The 13,897-nt window shown below is 31.9% G+C and overlaps 1 protein-coding gene across 2 annotated transcripts in view; it reads left to right on the top strand.

The window, feature by feature from the left end:
• The window catches only part of LOC127700467 (engulfment and cell motility protein 1-like), a 55,020-nt gene extending 43,700 nt beyond the window's left edge, over nt 1-11,320 (top strand). For both annotated transcript variants that reach the window (XM_052203958.1, XM_052203959.1), the window contains 4 exons: nt 2,584-2,685; nt 4,399-4,466; nt 6,116-6,250; nt 7,952-11,320. In XM_052203958.1, the coding sequence (XP_052059918.1) occupies nt 2,584-2,685; nt 4,399-4,466; nt 6,116-6,250; nt 7,952-8,107 (461 nt within the window). In that variant the 3' untranslated portion in view covers nt 8,108-11,320. The remainder of the gene's footprint in view (nt 1-2,583; nt 2,686-4,398; nt 4,467-6,115; nt 6,251-7,951) is intronic.
• Nucleotides 11,321-13,897: the final 2,577 nt, after the last annotated feature.

A 13,897-nucleotide genomic window follows, 5' to 3' on the forward strand; every position in this document is an offset into this window, starting at 1 on the left:
TGCAAGGTCCTCATGCCCGTCACACAGTTTTCACTTGACCTCGACGTCATTTCATGGATCAGTGAACAAGGTTAAGTTTTGGTGGTCAAGTCCATATCTCAGATACTATAAGCAATAGGTCTAGTATATTCTGTGTATGGAAGGACTGTAAGGTGTACATGTCCAACTGGCAGGTGTCATCTGACCTTGACCTCATTTTCATGGTTCAGTGGTTATAGTTAAGTTTTTGTGTTTTGGTCTGTTTTTCTTATACTGTATGCCATAGGTTTACTATATTTGGTGTATGGAATGATTGTAAGGTGTACATGTCTAGCGGGCAGGTGTCATCTGACCTTGACCTCATTTTCATGGTTCAGTGGTCAAAGTTAAGTTTTTGAGTTTTGGTCTATTTTTCTAATACTATATGCAATAGGTCAACTATATTTGGTATGTGCGTACCTTGCAAGGTCCTCATGCCCGTCACACAGTTTTCACTTGACCTCGACGTCATTTCATGGATCAATGAACAAGGTTAAGTTTTGGTGGTCAGGTCCATATCTCAGATTCTATAAGCAATAGGTCTAGTATATTCGGTGTATGGAAGGACTGTAAGGTGTACATGTCCAACTGGCAAGTGTCATCTGACCTTGACCTCATTTTCATGGTTCAGTGGTTATAGTTAAGTTTTTGTGTTTTGGTCTGTTTTTCTTATACTGTATGCCATAGGTCTACTATATTTGGTGTATGGAATGATTGTAAGGTGTACATGTCTAGCGGGCAGGTGTCTTCTGACCTTGACCTCATTTTCATGGTTCAGTGGTCAAAGTTAAGTTTTTGAGTTTTGGTCTTTTTTTCTAATACTTTATGCAATAGGTCATCTATATTTGGTGTATGGAAATATTTTATGATTTTCCTGTCAGTCTTGCAGGTTTTATTTGACCTTGACCTCATTTTCACGGTTCATTGCTCAGTGTTAAGTTTTTGTGTTTTGGTCTGTGTTTCTAATACTATAAGCAATAGGTCAACTATATTTGTTGTATGGAAGGATTGCAAGCTGTAGTACATGTCTGCCTGGCATTGTTCATCTGACCTTGACCTCATTTTCTTGGTTCATTGGTCAATGTTTAGTTTTCTTGGTTAAGTCTGTATCTTAGAAACTATAAACAATAGGTCAACTATATTTAGTGTATTGATTGATTGTAAGGTGTACATGTATTTCTTGTTTGGTTTATATGACCTTGACCTCATTTTCTTGGATCATGTTAAGTGTATGTGATAGTTGTAGTAAAGCTTTATATTTAGGACTATCAACATAATATCAATGATTAGTAAAGAAGGCGAGACATTTCAGCGTGTGCACTCTTGTTACCATTTGTTTTGGTGTTTTTGTCTAATATTTTGAAAACTATAATAGAAAAATAGAAACTTTAAAAAAGAAAAGTGATCAGCAGGATAATATCTACTAAAACATTAACATGGCTTAAATTGTCAGTTAACTCTCTGTTACTGTTATTCCCCTTTAATGATGATTTTTACAAAAAAGTGGCAATAATTGAAGATGCATGAGCGACACAGAGCCTCTAGTTCCTTATTAGATTATGGTATTTATTTTTATCCTGCAATCAGCCAACTATTGTTCAAATAACAGGTACAGTGGAATCCCTTGTGTTCATGTGGCCAGTGATACCTCACATTATCTGATTTCGTCATATCCGCAATTTAAAATAATATAAAATCGTTCTTGTAATTGTTTTAGTCTTCCGAAAGGACAGGAAAGATTAAAATTAATTAATAAGTTCAAGCATAAATTTATTTTTGCAAAGCCATGATTAACTATATTTAGTCATTGTCCATAAAAATTATGACATCATCAAATAAAATTGGTTTCATTTTGAGGCAAATTTTATCAAAACAAAATGATTTTTGCGCGCTCCGCATCCTTAGCAGTCTGTTTGGTTCAAACTGAACAGTATTTCGTATTATAAAATCTTTCCTTTATTCAAAATTAACTATTTTTAGATGGCATGCGGGAAATCACATGACATTTGAAAAAATGTCAAAATAAGGGTTTCCCTATTTTTGGACACACACAACACAAAATCTTAAGGTTGAAATCATACATTAAGAAGATTTCATGAAATTAAAGTATTTCATGAATTTGTTCATACAATATTTATCAGATTATTGGTTTTATGAATTTACCAAAGTGAAGCCAAAAGTCAGGTGGGCGGATACACCAGACTGCAAATAATTTTTTTTGGTACAAATAAAGTCTCCTGTTATCCTGCTTTCAATTTGAGAATGGAAATGTTTTAAATATATCTTTTTTGGTAACAGTTCATTTTAGAGTCCTCTTTGCTGTCTGCTTTTTAGCCATGTCAATTTCTATTCAAATCAGAGACAACTATTTGCAATTTAAAAACTAAATGTTAAAAAGTACCAGTGGTAAATTGCAGGATAAAATCAATACATAAACATTGTAGGAAATATAAAATTTATTCATAATTAAAGGAAATCGGCAAGCCTGGTCCTGATTTTTATAGACTCATACAAATAAATTTCATGTATTAATTTTTTTCGGAAAAAAATTATATATACTTTCAGATAAATATTGGTTTTGGAGACTAGCACCTAACTCAAAATCATTCTTGTATGCTGATTGCTCAGAAAATTGTGATGTGGCACTGGATGATCTTACCAATAAATGTAAGTGTTTTAAATGTGATGATCTGACCAATAAATGTAGGTTTTCTACATGTGATGATCTGTCCAATAAATGTAGGTGTTCTACATGTGATGATCTGTCCAATAAATGTAGGTGTTCTACATGTGATGATTTGACCAATAAATGTAGGTGATTTACATGTGATGATTTGTCCAATAAATGTAGGTGATTTACATGTGATGATTTGTCCAATAAATGTAGGTGATCTACATGGGATGATCTGTCCAATAAATATAGGTGATCTACATGGGATGATCTGTCCAATAAATGTAGGTGTTCTACATGTGATGATCTGTCCAATAAATGTAGGTGTTCTACATGTGATGATCTGTCCAATAAATGTAGTTGTTCTACATGTGATGATTTGACCAATAAGTGTAGGTGATTTACATGTGATGATTTGTCCAATAAATGTAGGTGATCTACATGGGATGATCTGTCCAATAAATATAGGTGATCTACATGGGATGATCTGTCCAATAAATATAGGTGATCTACATGGGATGATCTGTCCAATAAATATAGGTGATCTACATGGGATTATCTGTCTACATGGGATGATCTGTCCAATAAATGTAGGTGTTCTTCATGTGATGATCTGACCTGTTTTACATGTGATGATCTGTCTAATAAATGTAGGTGTTTACATGTGATGATCAGACCAATGGAGGGTGTATTTTTCTTACAATCCAGAAGTCATCTTTTGGAGAGTTTAATGTCTATTCCTGTAAGATGGCTCCCATTTTGTTTCATACTTGCACAGTTTAGCTGTTACATTATTATTTTTTTGTCAATAAGAACTTTAGGCTCTTTCTGGTTGTTTTATGTATAATTTAGTCTCCAAAAATACTTTTTTCATATTCTCGATTCTCAAAGTTAGGCTTACATGTATAACTGTGCATGATTTTATTTGTTCACAGGGGTCTAATAGGAGTACTTTGAGGGGTCACCTTTGAATGTTACATTAACTATAGAATCCTATGGGATTTTTTTCTAATTTTATGTTTGCTTACAAAAATAAGAATAAGTATGTATCCTTCTTTAATATTTTGTTATGGGTACCAGAAGGGAAATAATTGCTTTATAGTGGCTCAAGGGATTTAAATACATTATTTCTATAGAAATGGTTTTTTTTCAGCAGAATAATTTGGCAGATGTCCACAAGACCAGCTGCTGAGTTAGTGGAACTCCTGCCAATTGTATTGGAATATTCTGCTTTGTTTAACAAATATTCATTTGCCACCTTGCCAAATGAGTTTTTATCTATTTTTAGTCGTCGAAGGGGACTTTAGGCTTTCACTCCATCTGTCCATCCGTCAGTCCCGCAAATTAGTTTTCTACACTTTTTTTCTTCATTTATGAAGATATTGATTTGATATTTGGTATATAGTTCTATCATGACAAGTTACAGATCAAGTTCAAATTTTGTTCCTGTCTGATGATTTTGTTCAGAGTTATGGTCCTTGGACTTAGAAAATTCACTTAAATAATCAGTTTTCCACACTTTTTTTGTCATGCTTGAAGATATTGACTTGATATATGTTATATAGTTTACACCATGACAAATTATAGATCAAGTTAGCATTTTCTTCCAGTACAATGAATCTTTAACTGGTAGGGGACTATGTATTGTCATGCAATACTCTCAGAATGCTTGTAACTATTCTAATTTAGAATTACAATGTATTTTTCAGTGACAATAAGTGAAATGAAGAGTATACTGGTGGGAAAGGATTGCCAACATGCAAAGAAAGCCAAAGGTGTAAGTAAACTCAAACTTTTTTGGCTCATATTTTTTGGACAAACATTTTTGTCTAGCTTTCAGATTTTACTTGGTCATCCCTTTCTAAACATGTTTACTCTACATGTTCATAAATTAAATGACACAGAAATTATGGGGCAGCGAAGTGTTTGAAATACGGTAGAACTTTAAAATGATGATTAAACGAATAATTAGATCATAAAGCAAACTCTATTTGACCAAATCAAATTGGTTATATAGAATAATTAACTATTTATAATTACAAATAATCTTATTTTAAAGTACCGAAGCTTTTGGATATATGGTTTCAGAGAAGTCAGGTGCTCACAAAATTTTCCTGTATTTTACAATAGGCCACAAAGACCCATAACTCAAGCAATTTGTTAAAATATAATAGCTCAGTATAGTCGACTGCATTATAAAATTGAATGCTTTTTAAGAACAAATTTTTATGAAATGGAAGCAAGGGATCATCACATTTTGTATGAAGCACGGAAGCACTTCTTGCTTGCTAAAAAAAATGTGATGGTAACAATTTTCAAAAAAACAGCATTCAAATCTGATATTTCAAACAGATTTTTGAAATAAATAGATGTTATTTAAATTATGTATTTGGAAGTTAATCTTTGAAAAAAGTATCAACCCAAGTGAAATCAATTATAATACTTCATTAATTTGGCAAAAGCATTTTTGTTTGCATGAAGAACACAAACAATGTGAAAAAATTATGTATATTCATTAGTTAGGTGGAGCTAATAACAGAGTTCTCAAAATCCTTTTTTTCCCTGCTGGTCCACATGTTAATTTTTATTGCAAAACACCAAAATTGTGTCCGTCTTTTGCAGAATTTTGGTGGTCAAAACCTTGAGACCACCACTTTTCGAGAACTCTGTAATAATTCTATAATCCTGGATTCCTGGGATGCCTCATACCGCTTGGCTTGTTTTAGTATCAAATGAAAGCATATGTCAATCAAATGATGCATCTTTCAGCCAATAAAAAATCAACATTTGTATGAATTGAACATCCACTGTAAATATATGATGATAAATCAAAAGTGTCATTATAGTACAATCAGCCAAAAATGATCAAGTCTAAAGTTTAAACATATTTTATTGTTGAAAATAATACATGACAAAAGAGTTGAATCAAGCCTATGAAACCTATATATAGAGAAATGAAGACACAGTATGTTGAATTTGGAAATCCCAAAAACCATCTTAATCAATAAATAAAATAAGAGGTACACTTTAGTATTATTGTTCAAATCATTTCCAGGGTTATCCATACAATATACCAGCACATATACAAAGTAATCAATAAGATTTATGGATATGCTTTTCGAAAGAATATTTAAACTATGAATGAACTGATTGATTGAATTGAGGACACTTTCAACACTTTATACCAGCTGGGTTATAAAAATGACCATGTATTGAATGGTTTTACATTTGTAATTTTTGGGGCCCTTTATAGCTTGCTGTTCGGTGTGAGCCAAGGCTCCGTGTTGAAGGCTGTACCTTGACCTATAATGGTTTACTTTTATAAATTGTTACTTGGATGGAGAGTTGTCTCATTGGCACTCATACCACATCTTCCTATATCTATGTAGTTACTAATACTTCTATAGTAATTAATTTGTCTTTCAGGCAATTAACCTTTACTTTGCTATACAACCACAACCCTCCTCAAGTGAGAATCCTGAGAACTTTTGTTTTGTTGCCAAAGATGAGACAGAACTTGATATGTGGACTGATGGTTTAAATGTTTTATTAGGAAATGAGGTATGTTAGAGGTTTAACACTGATATCTTATGGTATTAGTACTTCTTAAGTTATTTTATTTCCAACTTGCAATCATCACACTGAAAAGGATAGTATAAAATAATCATATCGAGTCAAACCTGTATATAAAGGTCTCCATTTGATATCTATAAAAATAAAATTTGAGAATGGAAATGGGGAATGTGTCAGAGACAACAACCCGACCAAAGAGCAGAAAACAGCCCAAGGCCATCAATGGGTCTTCAATGCAACGAGAACATACCCCACCCAGAGGTGGTCTTCAGCTTGCCCCTAAACAATAATGTAGAATTTAAATGAAAGACGAAAAAACAAGGAAGTATAGATCTGTCTAAGGGTTGATCTAGCCAGATTCACAAGACATCTGTGTGGATGTTTATTCTTTAGAATCTTTATTAGGAGTGACTCCCCCATTTGTAAAGTACCTTTGGGTAATATTATGTATGTTTAATTCGAGTTGATTTGTAAATGTTAATTTTAGTTCACCTTTCCAGTTGAGCAATTGTAAGCTTTCCTATCACTTTGTGTCTAATTGGAAAATTTGAACCTGACATTTAGAACAATCATCTTTAAAGTGTTTTATTACAAAATGAAATCTAGTGACTCTGTCAACCAACCAGCATACAAAATATAATAAAAAAATTCAGAAATCTTTAAATATGATGCATAAAACGTATCAGTCTCATGGATGTTGCAATATTTGCTTTTTTTTTTCTTACATTATCAAAGAAATCAGGTGCTTGATATTTTTGTAATTGGGCTTTATTTAAAGTTCTTAGCTTATTAGGCGTTTGGTTTAAAAATCCACATGTCCACTGAGCTTGCTTTTTAGTCCCCTTACCAACGAAGTCGAAGGGGACTTTAGGTTTGCACACGGTCTGTCTGTCTGTCTGTCCATCCATCAGTCCGGCAAATCAGTTTTCCACACTTTTTTTCTTCGTGCGTGAAAATATTCATTTGATATTTGATGTATTGTTTTATCATGACAAGTTACAGATCAAGTTCGAATTTTTTTCCGGTCTGATGATTTTGTGCAGAGTTATGGTCCTTGGACTTAGAAAATTCACTCAAATAATCAGTTTTCCGCACTTTTTTTCATCATGCTTGAAGATATTAATTTGATAATTGATATATAGTTTTATCATGACAAGTTACAGATCAAGTTCGAATTTTGTTTTGGTCTGATGATTTTGTGCAGAGTTATGGTCCTTGGACTTAAAAAAATTCACTCAAATTATCAGTTTTCCACACTTTTTTTCATCATGCTTCAAGATATTGATTTGATAATTGGTATATAGTTTTATCATGACAAGTTACAGATCAAGTTCAAATTTTGTTCTGGTCTGATGATTTTGTTCAGAGTTATGGTCCTTGGACTTAGAAAATTCACTTAAATAATCAGTTTTCCACACTTTTTTTGCATCATGCTTGAAGATATTGACTTGATATTTGTTATATAGTTTACACCATGACAAGTTATAGATCAAGTTTGCATTTTGTTCCAGTACAATGAATTTTTGACCGGTAGGGGACTATGTATTGCCATGCAATACTCTCAGAATGCTTATTTCTGCAGTGTCTGGATCATATTATGAGACTTCAATATATTAAACATGTTGTCTTTAATGCAAAACTATTTATTTATTCATTGTAAAATTATTTTTTTTTTTTTTTTTTTTATAGATGGATAGTAGTCAGAAAAATAAAGATTTGGAACTTCTATTGAATATGGAGACGAAGATCCACCTGTTGGATATTGAAGGAATTACAATACCTTCTGAAACCCCACAAATACCACCAGAACCAAATAACTTTGATTTTGTTTATACAAACTTTTAGTAAAACTGTCAATTTGGCCAGAAAAATACCATTTATAAACATTTAAAAAGAGAAAAGTGCTTCTGCTTCCAAAAAATTATACATCAGCAATTACATTTTTTTTATGTAAAACTGTGTCAGATTTTTAATGATTTCGGATGTAATAATCTGCTTGCCAAGCAAAACCAAATAACTTTGATTTTATTTGTACAAACTTTTAGTGGAACTGTCAATTTGACCATAAAAATACCATTTGTACCTAGAGAAAAGTGCTTCTGCTTCTAAAAAATCATACATCAGAAATTTCATTTTTTTTTATGTAAAACTGTAAGATTTTTAATGATTTTAGATGAAATAAGCTGCTTGCCAAGCGAAACATTCTGTATATAATTAAATACAGTAGTTTCCAACATTAAATATCTTTCATTGAACATGACCAAAACTTTATCATGCCAAAGGAATGAGAGTGCTGCTACTTATTTAGTACCTTTGCTTTACAAATGCATGCACATCATGAAAATTATATATTATTGTAGTTATTAAACCATTTGTTAAGATGTTTCGGCTACTGGCCTCCTGCAGTTTCTTTATTATCCTTCTTAAATACATGGTAGACATTTTACTTTCACAAGCATTTAGAAAATTATATAGTCAAAAAAATATAAGAGCTTTTAACCATGCTTTTTAGCACATCTGGTCCAAAGGTGTGAGCTTTTGCTATCACTTGGTGTTCTCCATCATCCGTCATCTGTTAACTTTTACAAAGATTATCTTCTAAGCAAATTTAACCAAAGTTGGCCACAATGGGGTATCTAGTTTGAAAAATATGTCCGATGACCACACCTGCCAATTAACATGGCCAACATGTCTAAAAATAGAACATAGGGATAAAATGCAATTTCTGTCTATAATCATGAAAAACGCTATAGAGAAAATCTGACAGGGATGAAAATGTTCAAGAGTTATTGCCCTTAAACGACAAAATTAAAAATTTTTGTATTTTTGCCTATTATTTGGAAAATTTTAATAGATCGCCAGGAACATTAAACAGCAAAAATGATCATCAAGACCAGATCTACAAATAAGTTAACATGGTTGAAATCCTCAGTCGACGCCTTTTTGATGTTATTGCCCTTTAATGATTTTTCCCAGTTTTTGCATTTTGACCTATTATACTGAAAACTATAATAGTTAGATAGAAACTTTAAAGTAAAAATGATCAGTCAGACAAGATCTACAAAAGAGCCAATATCTTGTCCACTCTTTATTGGAGTAATTGCCCTTTAATGATAATTTTACCATTTTTGTTTCACCTGAGACTTTAGTCTCGGTGGCAGTATGCAAGACATAGGGATTACTCTCTGGCGGCGATGTAAGTTATTATGAGTAATAGGATAACTATATTTGGTATATGAGTTCCTTGCAACGTCTACATGTCCATCAGACAGGGTTTTACCTGACCTCGACCTCATTTCATGATTCAGTGATCAAGGTTAAAGTTATGTGATTAGGTCCGTTTCTCAGATACTATAAACAGCAAGTCAACTATATTTTTATAATGATTGTAAAGTGTAAATATCTGTCTAGCCGGTATCATCTGACCTTGACCTCATTTTCTTGGTGCATTGGTCAATGTTAAGCTTTTGTGTTTTGGTCTGTTTTTAAATTACCATCAGTTATAAGTCAACTTTATTTGGTGTATAGTATAATTGTATGGTGTACATATCTGTATGACAGTTTTTATCTGACCTTGACCTCATTGTCAGGGATCTTTGAAAATATTATGATTATGTGATACTTGTTGTGAAACCTTTATCTTTATGACTTCAACATAAAATCAATGGTCAGTGAAGCAGGCGAGTCATTTCAGCATGTGCACTCTTTTTTAGCATTCTTTGCCAATTTTATTGAAAACTATTAAAGATAAATAGAAACTTTAGAAAGGAAAAATGATCAGCAAGATAAGATCAATGTACAAATACATCAACATGACTGAAATTGTCAGGTAACTCTTATTACAGTTATTCCCCTTAAATGATGAATTTTACTAAAAAGTGGCCATTGTTGAAGATGCAGGTAATCGACACACGCTCTTTAGAGCCTCTAGTTTTCATTTGTAGGAAAACCAGAAATATTGAAAACCAATAAAACCAAACTGATTTCTGTACATTTTATAGTGTTAACATAAGAGCTAGACATCAATTTTATTGAAGTTTTGAAATTTCTTATCCCTACCACAATATATTTTGTGACAAATACTATTTTATTCATTCATTGAAATGAACAAAAATCTTGATATGATTTTCTGACACTGCTCTTTTTCTAATTTGATGTATGTGATAGTAATCTCTCATCTTTTTGATAAGTAATTTACAGTGTAAATATTTATAAAGCTGCTTTTTATACTGCATAAAATACTTTTGATTGGTGCTATGTCTGTTTTACATGTAAATATATTTTGTTTTGTTTTATATATACTAGGGACCACTAACACAAATTGTTATGACATTGTTCATTTCCTTTATAAGATCTTGTATACATTGTCTTATAAAAAAAAGTCAACTTATCTAAAATCTGAATGTTTATATATCATTTTGTGTATGAAAGAAATTTTAATTTAAGAATATTTACTTTCATAATTAGTTGTGCAATATTTTTTTTAAAAATATTATAAATTGATAGTTGATAAAAAAAAAAAGAATTGCTGCCAAATGCATTTAATGAGTGGCTGTGATTGAAATTTTCATGTCAGAATGATTTTCTTTTTCAATTATTTTATAAAGTCAAAACTAGTATAATAGGTTCCAGTTCTGGTATTATTAATATTTGCTGTCATTGTGTTAATCAAATAATAATTAAACAGATAGACCTTGTGGTAATTGAACATGTGGTTTTTTTATTGCTAAATAGTTTGCCAAGTTTAGGTATTGATAAAGTCACAAGGAATCATTTGAATCCATCACTATAACTACAATTTATTTGTGAATATGTTATTGACAATACCATATAAAATAGTTTTATACGTTTTTTTGCAGCACAACAATTTTGTAATGTACATATTGATCTGTCTTTTGAAACCAATTCTTAAAGTCAAACATCTTCTTTGAAGCTGACCATTTACATTTCTTAAGTTGTTTTTCATATTTTACCCTGTTTGTTAAATATGATTAGTGTATCAATATGACATTATGTATATTATTCAGTAACTGTTACAATACAAAAGTACAAAATGTTTGTTTTACAGTCAGTTTGTTTCTGCCTTTATGCAAATTAATAGATGGTGCCATTGTCAACATCTATTTGAGAGTTTTCTGCTCATGGCTGTGAAAAATGTTGGTAATACCCTCATCACACTAAATTTTTGAAGTCGTAAGATCTTGGTGGTCGCAGTAAGGTCTAAGTAAGGAAGTGCCAAGGTCTTCATGATCCTGGAGGTTCATGACCAACTTTGAACATGCTCAAAACATTTGTAGTGCAGTTGTGGTCAAATCTAGATGCAGTAGAAGCGTAGGAAGGATGTAGAAAGATCAGGATGGGTGTAGAAGCATCCTATTGGAAACATGCAATCAGGAAGCCAATGGACATTATTTCACTGTAACCTTACTAGGATTTGACTGTGACTATCCCGATTTCACTACGTCTTCATTAAGCTTCTGCTATGATATTGATACAATTATACTACAATATGGAAGACAATAGTATGCTGCTACTACGCGCTTGCCATCCTTAGTATAACCTTACTACGATACTACTACGTCCTAGCCATGATAATTGCACGACCTCATTCTGTTGATATAAAAAAACGGATCCAATAACTTCTACCTATAGTTCAACCATGGACCATGGAGCAAAACCTACTTCTGCAATAAGTAAGACTCCTCATCTGAACCCGTCATATTTGTTATATTTTGATAAAATTAAGGGAATGACCCCTTCCTGTACATCTACATCTACTTTTAGCACCAAAACCTCTAAGTGTTTTTGATACCTTTAGTAGCATGTTTTCTCAAGGAAACTGGTGTGTACAATGGGAAAGTCAAGATAATTATAGGGACGAAGAGGGCAGTGACAACAGAGTGGAGTCGAGGTTACATCGTAGTAGACTTGTATTGAGATTGTAATGCAATCAGGAAGGTCTTGGTAGAAGCGTACAGAGATCGTGTACATCGCAGTAATGTCATATTAGACATAACAAGAATGTGACAAGATCATAACTAGAACGTGTTACTATAGTAGAGGAATCGTAGCAGGATCTTATCAGGATCATAGCAAGGTTGTGGTATGAATGTGAAAACTATGAAATATTGAATATTCAAGACATAGGTTTTACCTTTATGCAAATTAATAGATGCTGTCATCATCAACATTTAATTAAAGATTTTCTGATTATAGAAAAGTTGTGATAGGACATTGATATATGGTAAACCACAGAGAACTATCGACACGTTTAAGTTTCGTCCTGAAGAAGAATATGAAGAAACATATCTCAGTAATTAATGATTATTAATCAATGATATTGGATTTTTTACACTGTTTAAAAGTCAAGTTTTCTAATGAAATGGGTTTATAAAGAAGTACTTATCCAGAACCTTGATATGCTATCAGCACTCCTACATGTCAGTTACAAAATTTACATTGTTCAACTGTTATGTTTTCTAATTTGATAATTGTATGTTAAGAAGTGCTGACATTGATATATGGTATGCTTTTGCTCTATCATACATGTTTGACTCCGCCACGTTCTTCATGTGTCCGACTCAAATGAGGAGGCAGTAATTCAGTGGTTGTCGTATGTTGCTGTCTGTTATATTTCTTTTTGATATTTATTGTTTAAGAATAAATAAGGCAGTTGGTTTTCCTGATTGAATTGCTTCACATTTGTCAATTAGGGGCCTTTTATAACGAACTATATGGTATGGGTTTTGCTTATTGTTGAAGACCGTACAGGGACCTATAGTTGCTAACATCCACACCCTTTTGAATCTGGTGGATAGATGTCTCATTGGCAATTATACCATATCTCCTTATTTGTATGTGTATATGGATCATAGTCAGATGCAGTAAGTAGACAATAAACATGTCTCATAGTAAACTTTGAACATTTACATGCTTATAATTTTCTTTATGAACAACTGGAACAGAATTATAAGTGTCACCCTTTTCTATTTTTGGTAAAAAACTATAGTTACATCTACATAGAATTGTTGAATGGCTTACTAGAACCCTTTAAAATCTGCATTTTGATCAGTGATTGGTTAAACCATGGAAAAAGAAAAACAAAACATAAGAGTGAATTTAACAATTTTCTGATAAGGTACATGTCATGTAAACATAAATATTTAAAATATTGCAAAAGTTTAAAATCTGCTATCTTTGTTAATATTCTTTAATGAACCTACAAAATAAAAAGAAACTGTGAGAAAAGAAATGGTGAAACGGTATGCTGTTGGATTCTATAATTGCTCATATGATATAAAAATAAAATTTCTGTAAGGTGACAACAAAACTTCAAATTACATTTAGGTTAGTGTTGATTGTGTCTATTTGGAACTTTTTTGTTGGTTGACATGTTTTCCTTCAGTTTTCTACAAGATAGGAAGCTGTTTTTATAAGATCTGATGAATTAAAATAATATTTTTTTAAATAATAATACTCCATGTTATAACACCACCACATGCATACCCTGTTTTTTTTTAAAGTTGATTCACTTTTTTTACTCTTTTATTTTTGAATTTTTGTTTTTTGTTGGTTTTTTTGAGAGGGGAGCAATCTATCAGCTGCTTATTCAATTATATGTATACCTAGGGTTGT

This window comes from Mytilus californianus, unplaced genomic scaffold (assembly GCF_021869535.1).
Source record: "Mytilus californianus isolate M0D057914Y unplaced genomic scaffold, xbMytCali1.0.p SCAF_5, whole genome shotgun sequence".
NCBI lineage: Eukaryota > Metazoa > Mollusca > Bivalvia > Mytilida > Mytilidae > Mytilus > Mytilus californianus.